Source organism: Manacus vitellinus, unplaced genomic scaffold (genome assembly GCF_001715985.3).
Source record: "Manacus vitellinus isolate BGI_N305 unplaced genomic scaffold, ASM171598v3 scaffold_2_pilon, whole genome shotgun sequence".
Lineage (NCBI taxonomy): Eukaryota > Metazoa > Chordata > Aves > Passeriformes > Pipridae > Manacus > Manacus vitellinus.
This window is the reverse complement of record NW_021940208.1, coordinates 37,233,129-37,258,679: the sequence shown is the minus strand read 5'-3', so window position 1 is coordinate 37,258,679 and position 25,551 is coordinate 37,233,129. Positions and strand designations below refer to the sequence as shown.

Genomic DNA, 25,551 nt, shown 5'->3' with positions numbered 1-25,551 from the left:
ACACCAAAATAGCATGATCTTCCTTTGTTGCCCTCAGGTATCATAGCCACAATCTCTCTTCCCAATCTGCTAGCTCTCCTATCCACCCCCAAGATCCCTTGAGAGGAAGGAGCACCCTAAACTGCTTTGGAAGCCTCATGCAGTTCTTCGCGATGCCATGTACAAGCTCATACTCAGAAGCCCTCCTACACCTCCCAGCTGTCCTCTTCCTTGGTTTCATCCACAAAATGCTCCCCCAAATTCCTCTAATCTACATCCCATGTTTTCTTCACTGCTTCCAAGGATATGGACACGCAGCACACATTCCAACTATGTTTTCATGAGGAGCAGAACCTAACCCAAAAATATATTTTCTAGCCACAGCAGAGAAGTTTTGGGGATGGGGAACATCCACCTCTTCCAATTGTGTTTCAGGAAGGAGCACACTTTTATTGAATGCTGAAGGGAAAAAGCATGAGGAGGTTGATGAGAGATCTACACAAAGAATTTGGCATTGACTACATGGGAAAAGAGAAAAGCAAGAACTATTGTTCTTGCACATATATAGGTGGACATCTTAAATATCTTTCCCAAGATGAAATTAAAACAATTTTATACTTCAACACATTACCTTAGACATATTTAGCTGAAGAGACAAAAAAAGCTTCTAATAAATGCAACATCAGAATTTTTATTTACAAATTGACTGTTATTCAACAACCATTCTCCACTCAGTTTGTGGAGGAAAAAGTGATAGTTACATTTTCCAAATGGGAAAAGAAAACTCTCCCCCTTAAATGGATTCCACAGAATATTATGCCAACACCACTGAGCAAACAGGTTATTCTTTGTATTTAAGTTTCAAAAAAGCACATAATTTTATAAACCAGCATATGGAAAGCAAACACACTCATGTGCATTTAAACGCAGCTTCATATTAACCTAGAGAATTCACTTTCAGTATATGTCAAAAAATAAAGACAGCAATTGCAAAAATGTATTTATATTAGCTATTTCTCTAATGCTCATTTCAAGAGCTTAGAAACAAAATACCCTCTTCATATACCATTGGAAAGTCAACTAGTTGATTATAAGCCTCAAAAATATTTTGAAGTTATTACTGAAAATATAGTTATTCTCTCTTTTGCTCTCAGTACTTGAAGCTGAAAATGTGAAAGTATTTTTCCCAGATATTTCCTTACTGCAATTACTTTCTTATAAATAAAAATAGTTATATGAAGAATACAATGTATTGCTATGAAGACTAGACAAGCAAGAGTTACTCTTAGAAAAAACACACATACACAATATATATATTTATAGATCTACATCAGCAGCAATCACCTCTTCTTTTATTTGCAACAGTGGTTTCATATCTTCATTTGCTTCACATGGAGGTTGGTTGTCCAGCTGTTGGAGAGAGACAGAAGAAATTGGTAAGTAAAGTCTAGTAACTGAAGAACCTTCTCGACAACAATTAACATTTCCAAGTTTAAAATAGTCAGAAAACGGTATTTCCAATACTTATTGAAAATTGTAACACAAACTGAAGTATACATTCTGAATCAAGCAATCCAAATTTAATGAAAAATACAAATTTGAGTTTAATCCAATTATAGCACTGCAATTATTTCAGGCCAAGTAATATTCCACAGAACATGCACCTTACCAAGTTTCTAAGAACTATTTTTAGCATTAGCATAGAGTGTGACAGTTTTTCTAAATTTACCCTTCAATAATGAAATTGAAATTTGCTAAATACCTGTTACAATATAAAGAACTTTTTTTTATTATCTCTCTGCATATCTTTGTGGGCATCTGCCAATACATTTGTGTTCTGCCACAATGTTCCAAGTTCAAACCACAAAATTAACATAAAAATGTGCAAAAATATCACACCATAACATTGCACAGTGAATATTAATAACCCTACAGTTTATCAAACCTTTTTGCCAATATGTTCACGTTCCAAACTAATGAGTAATTAGCCGGGCTGATGTCAAATGACAACTGCAAAAAAAAGTAACCTGTATCACAGACCAGTGCTGTGGTGCCAATACATTTTCACTGCAGTAATTGCATAGCTGGTTTTTGTATTATTCAAATAGCTGATTTCAATTACTCATCACTAATTTAAATACTTTATTCTGTACCTACAAGTTCGTACAATTCCCGATTTACTTGTATCTCATACAATTATGTTTTGAGGTGCCCACTGGCCCAAGTAGATGCAGTCTGAAGGGAAGGGAATAGAACCATTTCTTTACAGATCAGCTCTGCTTCTGAAAGACACTGCTGTGACTTTATGGGCTGTAATGTGAAAGACAGACTAAACAGCAATTCATCTTTGATAAAATTACTTATTCAAGTCATTCAGCAATATTTCCCCTCAAAAGAAAAGACAGAGCTAAAAATAACATGAGCAAGCTCCAGAGTGAATCTCCCACAAATCTGGGTGCTTCAAACAGGAACACAATCACTTCAGTGTAGTCTTGCCATCAAGGAGAGACATTCTCCAAACATTAACTCAGAGATATGACCCAGCGCTTTGCATCACCTCCAGATGAAAAGGGGTGATTCTCTTCCTCCTTCCACTGACCACAGTGGAATCCTTGCACTCAACATTAGCCTCTGTGAATGCACTCAGCCTCACAAGGTGTGAAGTTTTCTGGTTTTAGCTTGGGCACCACACAATCGTTTCTGTGACTTCCTCTTTTTCCTGGAAGCCAAAAAGAGCCTGAAAACAGCAACAGCATCAGATGCAGAGCTTCTCTTTTTCTGAGCTAGGTTTCTCAGCCAGCAGCTGCCCAATTCTTGCTGAAATGCTGTAGCATGAGTATCCCTGTTCCCTTCACTGCCCTCTGGTCCACTGTGAGAAAAATGTGCTGGGCTCATAAAGAAACATGGAGATGTTTCCCAGGAAGTAATTCAGAAATGCTTTCCCTTCCCTGAAATTTATCATCCTAGAGAATTACATATTTGCTATACAAAAAAGAGCCATATAAAACTCTCAAGACTTGTCAAAATTAGGAGGATGTCTACCATCATCTATGACAGCAGAAAAAAGGACCTCAACACCACTATACAAAGCCTTAACATCATGCTCCAGGAAATCAAAATTCTGCAAACCATAAAAAGGAAAAAAATTATACTGCACCTTTTAATTAAGATCTGTAAGTAAATCAATTCCTCCTGAACTTGTACCTAAATGAATAACCAATTACAGACCTATAATTCCAATAACAATAGCATTGCAAAAAGAAACCAGCATTTGTGCCACCTGCACAGGATAAACTAATAGCTTTCCAAGTATGCATTACGACTGAATTAAATACATATTTCAGATTACTTTTTTTAAAAAATGTTGACACTTTTTCAAAAAGGCTTCTCTGTTATCAAGACAAGCCTGTTTAGCACCTGACAACTCCCTGACACCATTTTCTCAGATCTATGAAGAAAGGAAGATGACTATACCATGCTGTCTGTTTGAAGCTGCGTAATAACAAGGTGGTAAAATCAGCTACTGGCAAGCAAAAGTTAGGAATGGCTACCCTACAAAAGACAGAAACTGGCAATCAGATCTTGCTGAACCTATTACTAATACACTAAATGAAAGCTAAACATAAAAGCTATCAAGCTGTACAGCACAGAGAAGAACTACAGTCATGCACACTGCAGTTGGATTGCCTTACTTTTAAATCTGATATAGCAGTCGTTGCAGAAGAGTTGGTTGTTTCGGATCCTAACTTCAGCTCCAGAGCGGGATCCACCAAGGTCGCATCCACAGGCAACACACTGTGTCATAGATAAATAATTAGGAACTTCTTTCAAAATACTAAGAAACAAAAATGCTGTTCAAAAGCAGCTCAGATTAAGCTCAACAAAGCTCGACCCATAAACCCACAATCAACTAGAAGCAAATGTGTAACAATTAGTAGATCAAAATGCAACCAACCCTAAGAAAGTATTTAAAGGTGACGACTGGACAATGAATAGCAGAGATACACCAACTAAGCAAACATAAAGCAGACGGTTTTTAGAGATTAGTTCATTAAATTTAATTTGAACTTTGGACTCTCTGAAAACTCTGGCTTGGCACAAAAAAAATTTGTTCTCTAGATGGCAACAGTAACTTTGGCACAGAACACCTGGGTGTGTTACTTGCAGATTTCCATGTGGCACTACATGCTGCTGGTGTCCTCAGTCCTTTGGCACTCAAAGCAGCAAATACTCAGGCACTCCCAATTTCCTGGATTTGCAACATCAAAACAAGTTCTGATTTGGAGAGATGGGGTTGATTTAATTTTTCTTGCATAAACACATAAGGGGCTTGACTGCTTTCATGCTAACATCAAACTATTTTCTATGGTAGCTAAACATGTATTTGCTGTGAATATGAACCACATCTGGAAGGAATGTAACCCAAAACATAACACTCCCTTTACTGAATCTACAAAGCACAGATAGTTTCCCTGCTTAACCAAGTAATGAATCTTTTGGATGTCAGTCTGTTCAACAGCTCATTAATCTTCAGAAATTTGAAAAACAGAAACTTGGTATTTTCTTGTGTAGGTTAGGAGCTACAGGTGGACTCCCTTGCACAGAATACATCTTGCAGAAAGGGAATGGCAACCAGTCCCCATGGATTAGTCCTGTCTCTCCTGCTCAGGCAGGCAGGAACAGGAAGATCTTTGAGTCAATCCCTTGTAATACTCCAGGTGATGCACTTGAGCTGGGTACAGAAGAAAAGTGTTCTGAACCTGGCACAGAAGTCTCTTGAAGTCATGGAAGAAGTAGGGTCCAACAGCATCTTCAAATCAGAGTCTAATTCCTCATCTGGTCCAAGGCCAGAGGAACCAGGACCGCTTTGCCATCTTTTGCAGGCAGGCATTTATTCTTTCAGCTCTGCATATGCCCCAAGCTGATGGGAAATCGTGTAAGTATGTCTCAGTGCCAAGCATGACCTTATAGTCCTAGTTTCTGACCATGGCTGAGTAGCACTAAACACAGTTTCTGGTCTGGTTCTCAGTTTTATCCTGCCAGGCTGAACTCTGCAAACATGTCTTTACCTGGAAAACACCATGTGAACATTGTCTGCTGAGATTAGCTTAGAAAGGACAGATCCTCTTAAATGATTCAATTGCCAGGTCCAGGCTGAGATTTTTATTAGAGGAGCTGTTTTCTCTGTGAGAAGTGGTTCAGCATCTTCTGATATTTTGCAGCCCATTCGAAGAAGAACGAACTTTGATCTCACAGTCAAAGTGCTCATCTTACTTATCAAAGTCCTGCTTCTTAGCTCTGGTATTTAAGAAACACTTCTAGAGTCAAGTGCTAAATGCCTGCAGACAGGACTGCCTCATGGAAATATGCATGCACCACGCTGTCAAGAGTAGAAGGCAAAGCAGGTGATTAGTAAGACCCCCTGTGAGCATAACACTGAGTAGCCATGCGTGCTCCTGATTAGTTCCTGTTCCTTCATGATGTGACTCCCAGCTCTCACCTTAAAGCAATGTAAATGATAACAAAGACCAAGAGACTCAATGATCATGGCTGCTCCTTTGCCCAGAACGTTATTACAGTATGAACAGATTTTCTTCCCACTGACTGACCTAAATATAGAATGAAAAACCTTAAAACCAGCTTGAAAAGGTGTAAAAGACAAAGAAAAGTTAACAAATACTTTCTGAAATTAAAAATAAAAAACATATGGGTATAAAGTGGACTATTATGCTGCTTGGGGAAAATAAACTGAAAATTAATATTATTTACAATAGATCTGAAAGCTAGGGAAAGCTGAAGTGTTAGAATTTAGATCAAATTTACATAGGAACAAATTAAGAAATTCTGTCACATTCTTGGCAGATATTTCATTGTATAAAATAGCTCCTACAAATAAAAAGTGTACTGTTAAGTTTGGAGTGTAAGCACACAGGTTTTGTGCTCCTGTCTTCTTATTTGTGGGGAACTATTCAGAAGGCCAAGACCCACCATCTGCACCCTGTTAGATAAAAGAAGGCTAGGCCTGGACATATCATATTATGTTAACTCCTTGAACAGAAGCCATATGGAGGTCAGTTTCCATAGATCTACCAAGATGTTAGGAAATGGAAGTGAGAACAAGAAAGAAAAACATGGTTAAGAAGGTAATTTTCTTACATTATACAGAACATAAAAGCCTTGCTTTAAAAAACAACAACAAAAATAGTCAATTTATCACAAGTGCCTTAGAAGTGTAAGAGCTAGTGAAGTAGTGTTCACTGTTGTTATATATAACACATAATTGTGTGGGGATGATTCTCTGAAGTCTTCTCCCAAGGTATTTTTAAAATGTCTCAAGCACGTAAAACAGCAGAGTTATCTACCATACCGCAACTGAATTCCTTTTTTTTTTTTTTCAAAATATGTTGCAATTCTTGCTTTCTCCTCCTAGATTAAAACCAACATCCTACTCTGTAATTCTCCAGGGTCACGGGTTATGAGCATTCCTGAGTGCTCCTCAAGATGATATTGGCCACATGCCAAGAAGGGGGGAAGAGAGACCAAAATGAGGGTCATAAAGCGTGGGTTTCAGGAATCTTTTGTTAAAACAAACCAAGGAAAATAAATGTCAGAAATGCCATCTGGAATAGGCTTTGACTAATCATTTTGGTAACCAACACACAGCTCAGAGACTGCAGATTTATTCCAGTTCCTTTGTTTTTTTAACCAATGTCAAGCAGTGATGACAAAATCGTGGAATTTTTTCAGTGACTAGAGTAGGGAGGTAATATGAACCTGTATTTCCACTGTCCCCTCCAGCCAGAAAACTCCAGGTACTTGTTAATCTACATTATGGACAAGAATGCTGCTGTAGACCACCATATACGTGCTCTTTAGCGCTGCCCAGAATTTGTACCTTCCCAGAAAAAGGGTACACACTCACCTGCTGCGTGTCTGGGACCCTGGCTGGGAAGCAGAGAGGGGAGACTGAGCCCGAGGGGCTGTCTGAGACACAGATGGGGCTCTCGCTGAGGTGGCCACAGGAGGGGCTTTGCTGGAGGAAGGAGTGCACATGTAGGCTCGGTTTGAAGTGGACACCGGACGACTAAAATCTTGACTAGAAGATAGAGATGAAGAGGAGGCAGACTGGTTCAGCCATGAGTGGTGCCTCCATGAGCTTGTTCTTGAAGAATCAAGATTGTCCAAAGACTCCCCCCTGCAACAGAGGTACACGTATCTCAAATGTAAATGGCAGTACGGCTGGAGCAAAAGAGCTGTATTCTGATTTTTTAAAAGAGAAAATCACTATCCTAGCATCTTTAAGACTTTCTAGCATGAATATGTTTGTCTGATCACTCTGAGCAATGGTCTTCACACACTGATTTAAAATCTATGAGTAGCAAATTATCCTTTGTGCCCAGCCCTAGTTCTCATGGGAAAAAGCAGGTGAGGCAAAAGAGAGGTGGCACTTAATGACTACTTGATAAAAGCAAAACACTCTTCACTGCAGCTTTATCAGAGTGAACTGTATCAAAATCCACAGAACAGCAACAGACCTCAGATACCAGGTTTGTTTTTCTTTTCTCCATGGGATACCAGATTGAAAATAACAATCCACCCAGTCCGGATAGCATCACCTAGGCACAAGGTGTTGGCCGAATAGCCAAACACTCTCCTGACTGATAACTCGGTTGTTTCCTAAGTGACAAATCTAACACTCATGCATTAAATAAAGAAAAAAAAACCCATCCAAACCTTCTGACATATTTCTACGTTAAAAAAGGTATACACCTTAGCCATAATAATTAATTTCCACAGTAAGTTGTCATGCTGAAATTCTTAAGCACATCTGTCAATGACAAGGCACACCACTGATTTCTATTGCTACTATACAAACCACGAAATAAGCAGCCGAGTTATTTACAGGGCATATTCACCTTCCTTACTTGCAAAAAACCCACTTAATCCCAGCTGTAATATAGCTACTTTCTTCCATCTGTGCTGCTATGCAGTTTACCTTACAGCATTTCACAGCTCTCTGTGCTCTGTAATACAACCTGAAGTTCAGAATAACCAAACAAAAATATTTGATGAGGGACGAAGTTAATTTTTAATGTGATTCCTACCTCCTCATACTATTGCTGTACAGACTAATGGGCTCCTTATGTACACTGGAACTGCGCTGCCTTATCCAGCTGCTGTCTGTGTGTAGAGATGTTTTCTTTCTCATTTCCTGAAGGATTTGCTGTCTCTCCAACTCCGCTGCAGAGAGGTTTTGTTCCTTCTGAGACTTCTTCTGTGACTCACCCGTGTTCCAGGACCTCTCTGAAAACCTGCTCTGGGTACCTGTGTGGACAACATGTGCAAACTTCAGTCAGACACCTTAAGGCACAAAAGTAGTTATCATGCTGTCAGAGCTCTGGCTAGAACTCCAAAAGCTACAGTTCTTCACTATATTTACAAGTTTCTCTGGTTCTGTTTTACAGATGGGTAACCTGTACCAAACTTGGCAATACATTATTATAAATTTTTTATTTGTATTTCCATTAATGTGGCCTTTTACATAATCCTTAACTTAAATACAAGTATTTTCCTTCACTTCTTAAGTGTATATGCATTGATATTTGCTTGTACATATATATATATATATACACACACATGTACTTTTAAAAGGGCGTGGTCTCTTTTAGTGCCATAATTTGGACTCTTCCTCTAATAAAAACTGAACCATGTATAAAATACACAGCTGAATAGCTGGAAACTGTCCTTTCCTTTAAGAGTTCATACTCTCTTCTTCCATAAGTTGTCTCTGTTTACAAGAATTTCTTTCCTCATTCAAGGCACTAAACACAGTGCTTATCTTGCTTTAGATAGATATATAGGGGAGAGGGAAATCCTTCAGATAACTTCTCTATTATTTGGATGTTGTGTTAACTACTCAGTTGAAATAAGATTTATGGTATAGATAGCCTTTGAAAATTTGGAAGCGGAAACAAATAAACCATCTTTCTCCAATAGGTATTGACATATCAGAAGGCAACAATTTTTTACTTCCTAGATCCAGTAGCCATTCTTCACAGGAAGACTAATTAAGAAAATTACTGAGCAATAAGTCATTCAATTGAAATTTCCATCCCTTTAAATACTGCTCTGACTATTAGATTTATTGTTATCACTATAGCAATATATTATATCAATATTACCATTATAAAATATTGTGGGAGTTTACTTGCTCTTAAGTTTCAATGACCATGCCTTAATGTATGAAAGCAACACCATAAATCTGCAATATATCCTCTAATACAACATTTACTTTTCTTTGATTACTTACGACTTTTTTTAACCATGTTTTAGACACAGGAATATCTTGCAGGCATTTTCTATTGTAACATATTTTTAAATCTGGTTTGTTTGTTTGCTTTACAGACATTCCTCTACCATAACTGAAGTCATTTAAATAAATTGGAATACAAGACACAAGCCACTGTGATAATATTGAAAGCTGACTTTTAGCTCTGTTACTCCTACTAACAGAAATTGAGAAGACAAACAGTTGTATTAAATATGCTAGCATCTTGGTACGTGCAGATCTTTTTTGTTGACAGAGTCAACATATCAAAAGCATACACATCTTCAATGATATATCTACATGATTGGTTTAATCTCATAAATATCAATCATTAAAATTTAGGCATTTAAAAGTTGTTCATAATCACTGCTATAGTCTTCAATAGAGAAGTTAATCATATTTGTCCTAGGTTTATATGTTGATTATATGAATTTCCTCTTGCTGTTGAAAATTCATTAAAGGAGGGCATGGTACGAATTTGATTTACAACATAGCTATCAAAAAGCACTCTGACAATTAATTTTCTTAGGATGACTATGTGTAATACATCTTATTTTTTTCTCCTACACTTCCCCTTCCCCAATAAATTTAAAAATAATGGAAATTAAACAGTACTTACCATTTCTGATTGTGTTGAATTCATTCAGTTCTGAAGTCGACTTGGACTTATTCCTAAGGATATTGAAAACATTCATTTCTCTGTCTTAACTAGGAGACCTCATCACAGACAAAGATCTTATCATTGCATACCATGGATCCACAGACCCTTTTTTTTTCACCATCCCTTCCATCAACAACTTATGCTGTACTTATAACAGGAGACAAAAATATCCAAAGAAAGACCAAAAGATGCAACAATTTCATAGCTACCTGTAGTAAACAGGAGCTGTAAAAAGCAGGAAAGCCTTGCCCAGGATGATTTTAGCACCTGAGTGTCCTTGTCACACATATATCCAAGATGTAGCTATTTAGTGCAGGTACTTTCTGCATTTAAATTTAGATCTTTCATTAGTAACAGATCCATTGAGTTGTACCCTGTAAGTTTTGGGGTTCCTCTTTATATAAACAAGGTATGCTCACTCCAACTACAAAAATGGTCAAATACACAGAAGTCATCTTTCAGAACTATTGTGAGATGCAATCTAAACCACTTGATTTGTAAAGTAAGAGAGTATAACTTAAAAATAACCTGTGTAACTTAAAAAGTGGCACATCTTCTATCTCCCTGATAAATATGCTGCTGCTGCCTCCCAACTTCCCTTCTTGTTTACTCTCTCTTAAGTCTCTCTTAAGTTGCACAACCCTGATTGGGATGATTGCACCTTAGTTTGTATAGCACGTTATGACACAAGCACAATTGTATCTGAAATTATTTTCCAGCCAGGTAAGTCTAGTACCACCCACATATTTACTTCCTTACAGTTCTGTTTCTCCCAGTAAAATACCACTGACTAACTGCTGCTTACAACACTGTGCATCATTTGCCAAAAGTTTGGCAGCTTGTTTTTTCAATATGAAAACAAGCCATAAAAACTGCAAAACACAGCAGCAATCCAAAGCGTACATTCAGCTGCCATTAATAAAGTTTATTAGAAGTTTAAAAGCCTTCTGAAAAAGAAATGGTGATGTTACAGTCTGTGCTGATATTCAGTATCACACGCACCTGTCAGCAAATGACTGGTCAGGTTGCTCCTCAATGGTTTTAGAAACTTCATAACGCTCATAATGCCTATTGAAAAAAAAGATACATTATGTTCATACACAGAAAAAGACACACACACATACATATAAATAGTTCCGACTGAAAATATTCAAAATAGATCCTGAAGGGGAAAAAAAATCTAGAGAAAAAACAGTTAAAGTTCTAAGGAGGTTTAATTTTATCAATCAGAAATACAACCAACAAAAGAAGACAGAAAAAGAAAGGTTATCAGAAAAACTGCCAGAAATTACATTTTTGCAAAGTGACAAAATTAGCATGTCAAAATGGTTATTGCTGAAGATGTTTCAGCCTATGTATTTATTCATTATTACCTGTCAATGAGAGGATGGCCAGCTCGATCCTCTATTGTTTTAGATACTTCATAGCGCTCATAATGTCTAGAAGCAAAATAAAGACAAATGAAAATACATATTAAAAAAAAATATTCTAGAAATTAAACAAACACTAAGTATGCATAGAGAAAACTAAGAAAGTTCAGGCATGTTAACTAGAAACATGAAAATCTATGACTTTAGGATGCTGTAAAAATTACAAGCATCAGTATACAACAGTGATTATCTCATCTATTCCAAAGCTAGGAGGTAAGTTTTGTTCAACCACAGCAGTTCCCTAAAAATTACATTTATATTCTAGAAAATTGTATAGGTACAGTTTTTAAACTCACAAAGTTCCACAGACAATGCTCTTCAGCTGCCTGTCCCCAACCTCAGTGCTCTTTGCAGCAAGTATCATGCCTTTGCAGGTGTTTATATAACATTTCAGATTTCAAGTCCTATTCTTGAATATCATCTTAAAGCAAATATTTAACATCAGCTATTTTAAAGTCCAGTTTCACTGAACTTGCTCCTTTACTGTTAAGCAAAGCCACCCATGTTTAGTAAAACACATCCTTTGGCAGCAGCAACCTCAGAAGCAATGAAATCCCCATGGACTAGAGCATATATCAAGGATTTAGAGATGCAGATATTACAGCAGCTTAATAAGTTACCACACAAAGCCCTATTATTTTGCAACGGGGGCAAGCTAAAACTGTGGAGATATCCTGGCTCAGCTGCCAAGAAGAACCTGTTCAGCCATTGTAACAACTGTGCCTCTGCTTTGCTCAGCAGGCATATCAAGCAGCAGTCATTTAGAATGAGCTAAAGTAACTCTAGGTCTTACAATCTCCTCTGCAAATACATGCAATTTTTGTAATCATATTATCTTTTCCTAAGACTTAACTTGATACCATGCGTTATCTTCAGTCATCTCTTATTACTTACATAAGAACAGGAGAAAAACCTCAAGAGAAACCACAAAGCTAGTCATACACAAGGCTGTAAGCTAAATGCACACAAAATACGAAAAAGTTACTGGTTTATTCTGTTTGAGACAGATTAATTTCCTGTGACATTAGTCTGAAAACTTCTGGGCAAGAAAACAAACTTGCAAACTAATAACTGGGGATTTTTTTGTTTGCTTGGGTTTTTTTAAACCAAGCTGTGGAAGGAGGTAGTGAGAGCAATGGATATTTCTAACAGGCAAGACAGCATGTGTTCACTCACATACCATGATATCCTTCACTGACAAGTTAACCCAGTAGTTAAATTGCAATTAAACTTTATTGTTACACTGTTGAATTAAAATGAGAGAGAAATCTGCAAAATCAGTCATGCATTTGTTGGAAAAGCATTAACTTGGTATTTCTTCTGAAACCCTGTACATTGAGTGACTGGCTCTCAGTTTACAGGCTTGTGCGCAGTCCTTACATAATGTTCACAACTAAGTGCTTCATGTCATTTTTGATTTGGTTGTAATTACTGTATTTAGACTTCCCATTTAAAAAAAAAAAAAAAGAGTTGAAGTGGATTAATATAGCACTTGATTCACGGGGCAAGACTTTGTGTTATGCCTTATCCTTCTGTCTTTAGAAAGAAAGACTCTCCTACGGTATCTTGCACTGACTGATTACAGTATGAAACTTACATGAATATCCTTATATATCCAGGACAGACACACTCCCATTAGAAGTATATTTGAATTTGCAGAAGGAAGAGAGAGTAAATCCTATCACAAGTGCACACCTTTGATACTGAGGCATCTCCGCTGACACCTCCCTTTGCCTTTCAGCCTGACGCTTCTGTTCCTCCATCTCTGCCCGCCGCCTCTGTTCCTCAGCATATTGCTGCTCCCTCTCTTTACGTTGTTTCTCAAGCTCCAACTCTTGGAGTTCTTTTTCTTGCTCAAAACGCAGGGTTGCTTCCTCCTGGATCTTCCGTTCCTCCTGAAGCCTCCTCCTTCCTTCTTCCTCACGCAGCAAGCTCACTGCCAGCTCTCTTCCTCCATCTCCTTCTGGCTCCTCAGGAATATTTGCTTCAGGGCTTGCTCTCCAGCTGGACACAGATGGAGCACGAGAAGTGACAGATGTCGTATTTAAAGTTAGAACAGTCTGCTCCTGTAACAAAGAAAAAAAATCATGTTTTTAGGGAAAGGAGCCATTTTTTAAATAGGCTGCTCACTCAGAAAAGTGAATGTATTCCATAAGAGAAGACTGTGCGAAAAGCATCCCCAACACTCTCAGTGCAAGATGCAGGGTGTACTTTGGTTTCATGTTTTGAGCGCCTGCTAACATGTTCTCCTAACTCAAGAGCTTCATTCCACACAGCAGCCTTAGCAAGCGCTAGAGGCAGCGCAGCCACAACTATGTGAAACATTCTGCTTTCTAAAGTATCACTTACATGTCAAGACATCCCTTCCCCACTTAAATACCCATGGAAAACAAACCCTTCCATGATACCCAGCATTTCTCCCTACTGTTTTCACTTAGAAACCTGAGACCTACTTAAGGGTGTATACACAAAGACATACACTGCAAGTGTATATCAAACCAATGAATTTCACATGAATCCTCATGTGGAGGAACCTCCTACTCTCCTCCATTCTCCTACCATTTCAAAGTCAAGCCTCAGACCTACCACCCTATGACTCTTCTCTCAAAGATGAGAAAAGGTTTTTCAGTGGTCAAGAGATGTTTTAGTTGCAGAGAACGAATAAAGTTTATGGGTCCATCAAAACCTCTAATGATAGGAAAAATATGAAATGGTTTACATTCTTGTACAACAAAGTCCTCTAACAGCTCAAAAAGCTTTCTTGTTGAAGTTCTAAGCCTTAAATTATTGTCTATTTATTCATCACTCTATAAACACAACCAATCTAGCTTGGATGCCTGAAGTAGCACTCACATAGCAATCAAGATGAGATACCTCAGACAGTGCCCATACTCAGGAAGAAACTTGTTCATCTTCCCATAAACAACAGCCACAAAAGTCAGCATCTATAGGAACTACATGCATTCAATGTTTTAAAACATATGATAGGAAATCTTAAGTTGATTTGGTATGTAAATTTATCAGAGCTAAGATGAGCTGGCTGTCAGTAACACATCAGGCACTTACGAACATGCTTGATGATCAAGTACTGAAGGAGAATTTCAACAAGTAGCATGGCAGGTAAATAAACAGGAAAGGTGACCATTTCTGGCCACAATAATTAACACATGCTGTAACTTTTTGCCAACATATTTCTGGTGGTAAATTACATAACCAATCCACAAGCAAAAGGGTCAAATTCATCATCTCAAAACATCTCATTTACTCTTTCCATCCCATTTTTGCAACCTCTTTCTACCAAGTCATAGCCAACAGTTTGTTTTCCAAAGTGAGAAGACAAATGACAGAGAAATTAATTATTTGCCTACTTGCATGCATCTCATATAAGAGAAAAAAGTCCTCATGAAACTAGTCAGTGAAGCCTTATTCATAGCCTACCTCATCAAAATACTTGGAGCTCTCTTTTTCTGCTTCTTGCTTAGCTCGTAGCCATTCTTCCCTCAGTTTTTCTTGTTCACGTTGGTATTTCTCCTGTTAAGTTAGATTGAAGTTAAATATGCAAATAAGAAACATGATATTTTTTATTTGCATTAAAATTTACTACTGGTATTTAAATGTGTTTTTTAACAGACCAGGGTTGTAAAAACACGCATGAATTCCTCTAGAACATTATGTCTGCCACAAATTAAGTCCTGGCTCAAATACAATTCAAAGGAATTCTATAATTGATTTTGGAGAATCCAGGCTTATTACATGGTAAGTCTCCCAACAACTGATCTCATATCTGTTATATTCCCTGTCCTCCAGTTTAGTTACCATTGAACAAAAAAATCAGCTATCTAAGGTATTTCTGGAAAGACAGAGTGATTATATTTAACTTGGATCTAGACACATTAATATGGTAAATATAAAGTGATCACTAAGTGAAATATGAGGCAGTGATTTGGTCTGAGCAAGAACTCTCGGTTCTTTTGAAATGTTACCTAAAAAAACCCCAATTTCTGGACATCCAAATTTGTCTTATGACTAGATTTGGTATGAAATTGATATACTGTCTTAAAGCATTACTCAAGACATACAGTAAATGTTTTGGTTGTTTTGTCAGTCACCACTTATATCTAGGGAAAAGCAAAATATTTAATGATGTCAAAAGTATTCCTTCTAAGATGCTGGAAATAAGCAAAGAGAGACTTTGCTTCCTTTCTTTGTATTTAAAAATTCTTTAGTAGGATCACAGGGAAGAGAAAGATTATTACTCTTGCCAAATTTACTACTTCAGGACTAAAAAAGAAGAAGCAAAGAAACGAAAAGTAATGGCAGATAGGTGAGTCTGCTCTCAAGAAAGGGGAGCCAAAGTTTACATTCTTTAAAGCCATATCTTCAGGCATCAAATGGAGCATCCAAACCATAAGAGAGACCACAGATAAGTTTAGGAAGGTACAGCTGTTGCTTGGCAGAGTTTGTAAGCTAAAAGGAACAACAAAAGATCAAACGAACAACAAAAGATCAAACATCCAAAAAAGCAACAGAGTTGCTACGCTGTACTTTGACATCACAAATTTTTGCTGAATACACCAAACTTATTTAGAGTTTTAAACTTGTGAAGAATAAATGATGTTCACTGATGTCTCTCTTAGCCATCAGATAACAAACTTTAGTTTAATTTGCAGAGATGCGTCTTTCTGAATGTGGTTGAACATGCTTATGCTTCATTGACCTGAGGTCTTTGCAGAGACATATGCTTGGGTTTTTTGTGCTATTCTAAGATGACAAACATTGCCCCTTTCCTCTGCAACACTCTCCTCCAGCTCAAGCAACTGGTTATCAAGGTGGTTTTGCATTAGCAAGTCCAGCTTTCTGACTCACAGAGGTCCTGGGAACTAGGTTGATTCCAAGTGATTAGCTGATTGCTAAATGACAGGATTCTAACAGGTGCCTAACCGTGGTATCAGCTGCCTCCTCTTCATATACGAATATAAGGCAGTATTGCTAACTGAAGGTAAAACTCAGGCTAGAGGTAATTTTCTTAAGGGGAAAAAAAATAAAATTCATAATCAAAAGTGAAGATTATTGCCCTTTATGTTTTCACTTATCCTTTTAATTCCTTAGCCAGTAAGGACATACCAGCCTTGTGAAGATTGAGCACTTCTGGCTATAGTGAATACACATTCTGGGTTTGATTTTATGAAGCTCACTAATGCACTGTCCTCTTTTTTCTGAATAACTGCTAGCATGTGCAGCCCAGAAAACACATCTGAGAATCTCCTCAGGCAATCAGTAAGAAAAATTACAGAGGTCACATGATACTTTTCTTTCGTAACAGTTGCTGCACACAAGGGATTGACAGCTCATGATTATGAAGATCAATTATACCTGCAATAAACGGTCCTGCTCTTTTTGCCATTTTTCCTGTCGTTTTCGCTCTTCCTCTTGATCCCAAACCCGACGACTAGGAGCACTAATGGATGGGACTGGGAGCTAATATAGCACAAAAATGAAATAATATTATCCTCTTCCGTGTAATCAACACTCTACATTTTAAAACATAATTTTTAAAGTGAGAAATAGAAACCATTACAAACACTAGAACTTTATAGTGACAAGGACCTAAATTACCCTTTTCTTCAAATGGACAGAGAGCAACAAATTGGAAAATCTTAGTACTCTCAGATTTGATCAAAATTTTAAAGAAGTATAAAAGGCAACAGAAAGCAGTGGGCTTCCTGAAAAGACCAGGATTATACAAGTAATCAGTAGTTCATAAACAGCACTTACATCAGGCATTGCAGGTTCTGGGCCTCCTGTGAGATTTGGAAGGCAAGAAAGAGAAATCATTAGACCCACACAAACTAACTACTGCAAGACTTGTGTAACTTCGGCAAGTCAGTTTTAATTTTTGCTTCCTTAGTAAGACATGCTTGCATTTGCCCCACTTAACCTACTCGAGGGTAGAATTTATTAGGTGCTTTCAACTAAATGTGCACAATTGTTTAAAAGCTTTACATGCTTACAAGTGCCATCAGCAATTGCTTGAATTAGCAGTACATCTCCAACTGTGGCAATACAGAGGTTCTTTACTATACCTCTCCTATTATTACTGTGAAACCCAACTGTTTAGCATGACCCAGAATGTGGCACCAAGGTAGAGAAGCTAATCACCTACTGCCCTTGACATGAATTAAGACCAATAGACATCCACTGGCAACTTCTCTACCACAAAACCATGTATTTCTCCTTTCCAACTTTCCTCCTTTCCCACTCCCCAAAGCACACGCTTGAATTTAGTGAAACTGTCACCTTTCACCACAAACCTTATGCTACTTGAGGCTATCACACTTGGACTTAATCATCTTGTGCCAAGATGATTAATAGAGACATGTATTATGCTAACATATTAAAAGTCAAGAAAATGTGGAGAAGTACAAATTTAAGTATAATCCTTTCTTGAGCAATATCAATTTTTTTTTGTTTGTTTACAGTGTAATTGTTACCTAGCTCTCCAAATTTAAAAAGTTTAATCTCCAAGTTTAAAGAAAACACATAAAAGCAAAAAGTTGCAACAGATTTCTGAAGTAGGACCACATGAAGTGGAAAAAAGGTCAAACTTCGGATACAAAAGATAATGAGTCACAGGCTAGTGTCCATTCTATATATGCACAATTTTGTTGTCATTGTCAGATCTCAACAGCCACAGCGGCAACAAGACAAACAGCTTGATCTATTGCAATTGTGCCAGGAGATCCTAAAGCGAGGCACAGACAGCACCTATCTTTGCTCCCCTCTTCTCTCACCCCTGTAAGCTTATGCTGAACTGCACGGGTCTACAAAGATGAATCTTTCATATAACTGTAAAGTCGAAGTGTCAAAAGTTTAAAATTAACATAACTATATTGAACGTACAATCTAGAACTACAACCTTGTCCTCCTCCTCAAGCAGAGGTGAAATACTTAAAATATTGCTATAAAACTAATTAAAATAAAAACGAATTTTCTGGCCAGCCATAAAATAAAAACCAACCAACAAAAAAAACCCCAACACCAACAAAACAACCAACAACAAAATACCACCATACAGACACAATTCAGCAGAAGTATTTAAAAGCAAACAGAACCACAAACAGATATATGCTGTGGCACTTCACAGTCACTTTTGTCAAAGAGTCATCACCACTAAAGGCAAAATCCTGGCCCCACTCAAATCATTGGCAAAACTCAGCTGAAGTTCCAAAGGGCCAGAATTTCCCTCTTTCAGGCTACAGCAAAACAGCAAGGCATACATAGCCTGAAGACAGCATAAGACATATAACATTAGTGGAAGTATGTGAGCTGTGACATGCAGAACACTGAAAAGCAACCTACAAAACCAAAATTGAGTGCCTCATTTTCTGCCTTTAAAAGCTAGCATATTAAATTAAAAATTTATATCGGTCTTCTTGGGATCTTGCGATATCACCACAGACTGGAAAGCCAGCAGAGGCCTTTTTCCATCAATTTACATGAAAGCACAGAGCTGCAACTCAAGATAAACTCAAATCCAGAGTTACATATTTTATCAACAGCTCTGACATCTTCACTAAACCTCTGCTGGAATATTCACCATTATTCCTGTTTTGTAGGTAGTAGCAAACCAGACCAAAGAGTGCTATCCTTCTTACTTCTAACCAGTGGAAAAAAAAAGGATGAAGGACATAGAAGAGATTTAAACAGCTATAGATGTAAAAGAACACACAAAGACCCATTACCACAAAGGTAGACCCATGAATTGTAAGAATAACCTGATGACCCTGGGAAAAGAAGGGAAATTCATTATGTTGCTTCATTATAACTGCCACGAACAATGCTGAAGAGGTAGAGCACCCAGCACCAGACTTGTTAGGAAGAGTATGCAGCAGGAACAATTTCATGGAAGTACATGAAATGTTAGCTCTTTGATTTACCTTGTTCAAAAAATTGTGACCGTCTTTTTAAGTTTTTCAAAGAAATAGGTTCAGATGCTATTTGAAAAATACAAAGAACACAAACAAGTCAATGAGGTGCCTTTTTTTTTTAAAGATTATAACCACTGGATAAGAAACGTGCTAGTCCTCTCATCTCGAGCAACATCACTTCAGAAAAACAAAAAGCCTCTGCAATACCAAGTAAAACCTTAGTAGGTTACATCATATACTGATTAGTATTTCATTTTATCACTAACAATGTCCAACTATAACAATTGTAGAAGTGTCAAACTTGGACTCAGAGTCTCCCTGTCTAATTTAAGCCTCCCTGACTGGGATACCACATTGGAATGAGGAGCCTAATCACCATTTCAGGTCATCAGAAAGGCATCTCCAGAGGGCAACTGATATCTTGGGGGAATTCTTTTATAAATTGCCATGTGTACTCAAGTTAAAATGAAACACAAAGTTCCTATTTAAGGATTATTATTCCATTAGGAAGTATACATACCTGGTTTCTCTCACTGTTGTCAAGTAAGGTTATAACTGCTCACAGCATCGTAAGTAATTATTATTCATAAAGGAATAATCAATATCATTCTCCAGGAATAAAAGTAAAATAATAATAGTGAAACAGCTGCTATCCCTAAAACCTCACAACTGAAATGAGGGTAGGGGGGAATACCAAAAGTTGAACACTCTTTACACTCTTCCTGGGCACTGAAATAAATCAATACTAATACTGACTCAGTCTCTACACAATGCAGTAGCAATTACAATAAATTGTGTGCTTTCTTCTCTTTCACCCCTACCACACAGTAAATTTATAAACACTAATGAAGAGGCAGGGGGGGTTGTTACAGCTTTTTTTGTCAGTTCTCAAACTGCCTAGCATGTCATGGAAGCAAACTACACCGAGTTTAGATGCAACAACATGTCTGTGGTATCTGTCTAGCTTTCAGTTTATTAAGGTCTCACTTCACCCACTGTATAAAGCTTGCAATTATTACAGGTTTAACATCTGTGCTTGTTGCAAATGACACAATTAGCAGATGAATAGCAACAGTGGTTTACCTCTTTGTTCATTGGGGCCAAGATCTCCTTGTGCTCCATTTATCAATTTTGTTTCTGTATCCTGAAAAATTAAAAAAAAAAAAAAAAGGAGGTCTCTTTTTTTTCTTTTTTTTTGGAAGTTTATCCAATTACACATCTTCCCTGACAGGAACTATATATCATGAAACATTTTATAACATTTTCCATAGAAAGATACAAAACAATCTAAAACTTCCTGAATGTATTTTATAATGAGGCAACCGCAGGCATTTGAGGGAATCAATAAGCAGCTGTGAATTGCTGTAGAAATAAAAAAAACATTCGTTTGCAAGAAAATGCCAGAAGCCAAGATCTTTCTATTTCAGCTCCTTTATAAGTAATTTGAAATCTCGTATACGCTTGTTCTTTGGGCTGCAACTTCCATTTATGCTAATAACACAGATCAAAGTCTTCTCTAAAGAAAAAAACACATTATATGTTTTAGTTAAAATATAGTCTGCACATGTTTTAATATCATTATTAAATGATACTAAATGAATTAAATGAATATCATATTAAATGATATTCATGAGTGTCCACTCATGAATAGACAGTAGCAAGTCTTTAAAACATCTTATTTACCTTAATATATACTTAGCTACACCTCCATATTTGCAGTGTCCTATATTTTTACTTGTACTACTTTTTCTCCATCCTCCCATTACCAAGACATTACATTTTTTCTTCCTTCTCCCAAATCCCACAAACCCTTCAAAAACATACTCACAGAACTTCGAAGGCTGCTGGAGAAATCTCTTTTTGTTGATATGGTGGAAACATTTGAAACATGTTCTCCAGAAGTTGCATCAATCCATTTATTTTCAGATGTACCTATAATGTTGGTAGCCATACTGGTGAGATTGAGGATTTTATGCCTTACATGTGGCAGGGAAGGCTGGTCTTTGCCCCAATCTTTTTGGTATGTGGAGGATCAAGAAATTGATATAGACAGTAATGTCAAAGAACAGAACAAGAGTTAGTGAAAACACATTAAAATAACACAAAACCACACACAACAGAAGAGGGAGACACAGAAATCAGGTGGAATTTGTGAAGACAGGAAAAAGGGCATTTATGAGCAGACCGCCTTCCCCAAAAATGCATGTGTTAGTCATAAGCCAGGTAAAGTTTGCCAGATGTTTTGCTAATATGTGCTACAGCAGCTCAACATTAAAGAGCAGTTAGTATTCATTGGAAACTATTTCATTAACATTAGTAAGGATCGAGAAAAGTCTTCCAACTTTATGTAGGCAAGTTACAATGAGACTCATACACTATCCAGGGAAGGGTCATTTTCATGTCCATGCTCATCAGGAAGCACAGAGGGGGGAAGAAAAGGCAGTCCAAACTAAACTAGCAAAACTAAAGAGGCAAAGACAAATGATACTCTTCTCTCAGACTCCATTATTTTTCCCCTCCCACTACCAAAAATTTTATTCAATGAGTTGTTTGCCACTAATCTTACTCTACAGTTGTACTATGTCCTGCAAAGCAATTTGTTTCTTGTCTCTCTCTCACTCTACTTTTTTCTCCCCACTTACTGGTAACTTATTCTACCCAGCTTCCTACTAAAAGAATGTTTTGTATTTATACTGTGAAAGAAGTCATTGGTCACACTTTGAACTTTGTAAAAATTCTTATGGAACTTTGAAAGGGTATCCTGATTAAAACCATGGCAAGTCTAGAGATGCTACAAGGCTATTGGCCAGGATGGAAATACTAGCCAGAATGGGCAGTACCATTTTGGAGAAGAGATTACAGCATCACAGTATTTGGGTCAATGGACAAAATCATAGCACAGAGGTGCCACCAACAAGCTCATACATCATTTGAAATGCCCCCTGAAGAAAGGAACACATGATCCTCATTTGAAGAAAGGGAGCTGGTCATTGAGAGAGAAAGGCTTAAACAGTTATTATGGTCTAAAGAACAGGTCCTCTTTATTCTTGTGGTATGGAAGGAAATGAAATGTTATATACCCTTTTGTGGTGGTTGCACACTCTTTCACCTGTGCATCCTCTCAGAAAAAGGCCAGAGCACAAGAAAGATGTCAGTATTTCAATGCTTTGAAGATTTGCTTGTCAAGACATTTCTAATGCACAAGCAGTTAAAAAAGCCAAGTTGTGTTAAAATGCAACAGACACACTGGCAAACTACTTAGCTTAGATACATATTACTCCTGTAAGGGTAATAAGGACTCTCAGCTGTCAGGTACAGCAGAGACAAAGCTTATTTGCCTTACAGAGCATACTGTATCTGCCTGATGAAACAACTCACCATTCTTTCCGTATCGTCTGACATCCATGACCAGGTTTCCAGTTTCTAGTCCTCTGCTGATGGCTTCTTCCCACTGACTGTAGTCCATATGTGAAACCTTTGTGCCATTGACAGCAATGATCTCATCATCTATATGCAGCTGACAAAGTGCTGCAGGGCTTCCTGCAGAAAACAGAAGAAAAATAAAATTATGTCTCCCCTCATAATTATTTTTTTATCACAGTTGTGACTGGAGGGGAGTGAGGTGGGGAGTTATTCAAAGAAATGCTTAATGGTCGATATTCAGTAAGTCTTAGAAAAATCTACTACATTTTAATACAAAATCAGTAAACTCAGTATCAAAGTAGCTCTTCAATTTAGAACTTATGAAAATGACAAAGAGCATCAATCTTTTGGACTTGTAAGTCTTCACATTCTGGCTAGCCCTTTTAATAAGCAACCTTTGGACTCAATCTTGCCTTCACTAACTCACCGTTATAATCTGAGATAGTGAGAGAGAGGCAGCACCACAGGGTCTGCAACAATTAGCTGAAATTCAGCCAATGTTTGGGTAATCCTCCTCTTTGCCAAAAAACCAGCCTGCACTCTGTTAATTCCAGTAGAAGCTGGCTTTCCCATATTCTTATTTACAGTTTCTGGACTCTACTGACAAGAGCATGCTGTGTTATTGCTGTGCTAAAATAGTTTGTTAGCTCTGAATTGACTGGTAATTGGACTCAAGATATTGCTGGGTGCTGTACCACTAGACTTCTCTGGATTCTGCTTATTTTATCAATTAAGAGCAAATTCTATGCAGCTTGGACTTTGAACCTACTGATATTTTGCAAGACAGGCTGCACTTTATACTTTTTTCAACTACAACACATTGGCAGGCAATATTATAGACTAGGGACAGAGAACATAAAGATCAGTTCATAAACTTTTTCTCTATTTAATTCAGAAAATGAATGAGCTGAGAAAGTCAGACTCTCCAAGTATGATTTGATGAATTACATATGAATGTTTTTTCCATTTAAAATTATTCCCTTAGCAGAATGGAAAATAGAAAAGCTAAGTAAAAATGTATTTAAGCACTGAACAATAAACCCTCATGTTAATAAAAAAAAAATTGAACTACACAATGGAAGCATTTTCCAAAGTAAGTAGTGAAATCCACACATCTTATTTAAAATATACCAAGAACAATGCTCTATTACAATATTAGAAACAAATATGTACAAATATGACAGAAGAATTTAGATCATATGCTTCATCCTATCTTCTGTCTATCTGACTCGTTAGTAAAATACCACTCTAAGTCTGGATCATCCACTAAGGATTCCAATAGCTTTTAATATTCCTGGCACATGAAAAAGTTAAGAAATTAACAAATGCTATGCTTCCTAATACTGCACCAAACAGTGATTTGTCATAATTCACTAAAAAGCAACACTAGCTACTATACTAGAAGAGCAAAGCTCCATGTTTTATTTTTCTGCATTCTTCTTAAAACATGGACTACAAACTTCATTTGCAGTTAGCAGTAAAATTTTCCAAACACACCAATTGCTTTTAAGTAACACTGTAGAAGAAAAGGTAGGGGTTTTATCTGGGGGAAGAAAACATGAGCAATAGTTAAACTGGAAAAAACATGCATCTCCTTAAAAGCCAGGAAGATGTTAATCTATTAATGTAAGGTACTGTTAAGAATGCTATTGAAGATACTAACACTGAAGTTACTATTTTCAACAAGATCATATAACATTTGGAATTATGTCTGATACTTAGTACCATATAGTTTGACTGCATCTAGACTAAGCCTTATGCTCATGGTAGAGGGAATGCTTCAGGCTCAAGGGGAGTCACCAAAACTGATAATTTCTCTGTTTTGTGTTGTGACAGAACAGGCCCTAGGAAACAAAAAAGGTCATGTTCATCTTACTCAAAAAATTTGTCAGGGATGAGAAGACCCAGCTCAGAGGTGGGAACAGTATATCTCAGGTCAGTTTTATGACACAAAGTGAATTTAAGACTGCATGCTTCTTCCTACACTATTACTACAAAGACATATCCATACCATACTCCAGTCATACAGATTTGAATGAATAGCAGCAGTCTTTAGATTGCACATGTAGACCTAACTTAGCCAGAACAATTTAGGCTACACAATTTTTAGCATGTAGCTTTGCCAGCTGCTCTTCCTCCACAGTCTGTGAATAAAAGGACAAACCAGGGTGCCTATATTGGGTTTCTGCTCTGATTCAGCTCTAGAGAAGGTGAGAAGCCTGCAGAGACTAGCTAGAAATTTAGGTGCCAAAAGCTGTATGTTGTCTTTCTCTGTCCAGCTCCTCCAAAACTATAGGAATTAACAATAATTTCTTTATATTGCTATAAAGGATTTAGTTTCTGTGATATAAAACATGTACTGCTGTTTTCTGCAAGTTTCCCTGAAGGTAAAAGACTTTTCTTTCTTACTAGTCCCCAGTAAAAACAAAACAAACCAAATATTCATTTTCTAGATGTACTTAGTGTCCTCTAACCTATCCCCATCTGTTGCTATTACAATAGATAAATACAAAGAAAATAAAACCTGAAGGAAATAGGTCAAATTTACTGTGTTCTATGTGACTGCAAGTGTTTGATCACAGAAGTGCATTCTTACATCAAGACAATCTCAAAAAATTATTGCAAAGGGAAACTGAGAGGGAAAAGACTGAAATAATAAAGATTATATGGCACTGTGGAAGTTGGCAGAACAGACTAGATTAATGACTTTAAGGCTGTTTACCTATTTTTTAGTGTAAAAGTTGAAAACTGTAAAAATGAGCACTATGTTCTTTCTTTTTCTTTTATATGTAGTAAATGGGA

General features: G+C 37.2%; 1 protein-coding gene across 11 annotated transcripts in view; it reads right to left on the bottom strand.

Annotated features, from left to right (window-relative positions):
* Positions 1-408: 408 nt before the first annotated feature.
* LMO7 (LIM domain 7) overlaps positions 409-25,551 on the bottom strand; it is a 130,104-nt gene continuing 104,961 nt past the window's right edge. For 5 of the 11 annotated variants that reach the window (XM_018071112.2, XM_018071117.2, XM_029960968.1 and 2 more), the window contains 16 exons: positions 22,705-22,866; positions 21,155-21,339; positions 20,410-20,470; positions 19,336-19,392; positions 17,174-17,199; positions 16,772-16,876; positions 14,837-14,929; positions 13,094-13,464; positions 11,342-11,407; positions 10,971-11,036; positions 9,927-9,979; positions 8,085-8,304; positions 6,902-7,174; positions 5,480-5,588; positions 3,672-3,774; positions 409-1,389 (listed from right to left, as the gene is read on the bottom strand). In XM_018071112.2, the coding sequence (XP_017926601.1) occupies positions 1,367-1,389; positions 3,672-3,774; positions 5,480-5,588; positions 6,902-7,174; positions 8,085-8,304; positions 9,927-9,979; positions 10,971-11,036; positions 11,342-11,407; positions 13,094-13,464; positions 14,837-14,929; positions 16,772-16,876; positions 17,174-17,199; positions 19,336-19,392; positions 20,410-20,470; positions 21,155-21,339; positions 22,705-22,866 (1,973 nt within the window). In that variant the 3' untranslated portion in view covers positions 409-1,366. The remainder of the gene's footprint in view (positions 1,390-3,671; positions 3,775-5,479; positions 5,589-6,901; positions 7,175-8,084; positions 8,305-9,926; positions 9,980-10,970; positions 11,037-11,341; positions 11,408-13,093; positions 13,465-14,836; positions 14,930-16,771; positions 16,877-17,173; positions 17,200-19,335; positions 19,393-20,409; positions 20,471-21,154; positions 21,340-22,704; positions 22,867-25,551) is intronic. The other 6 variants (XM_025894985.2, XM_029960971.1, XM_018071114.2 and 3 more) reach the window with 5 other exon arrangements.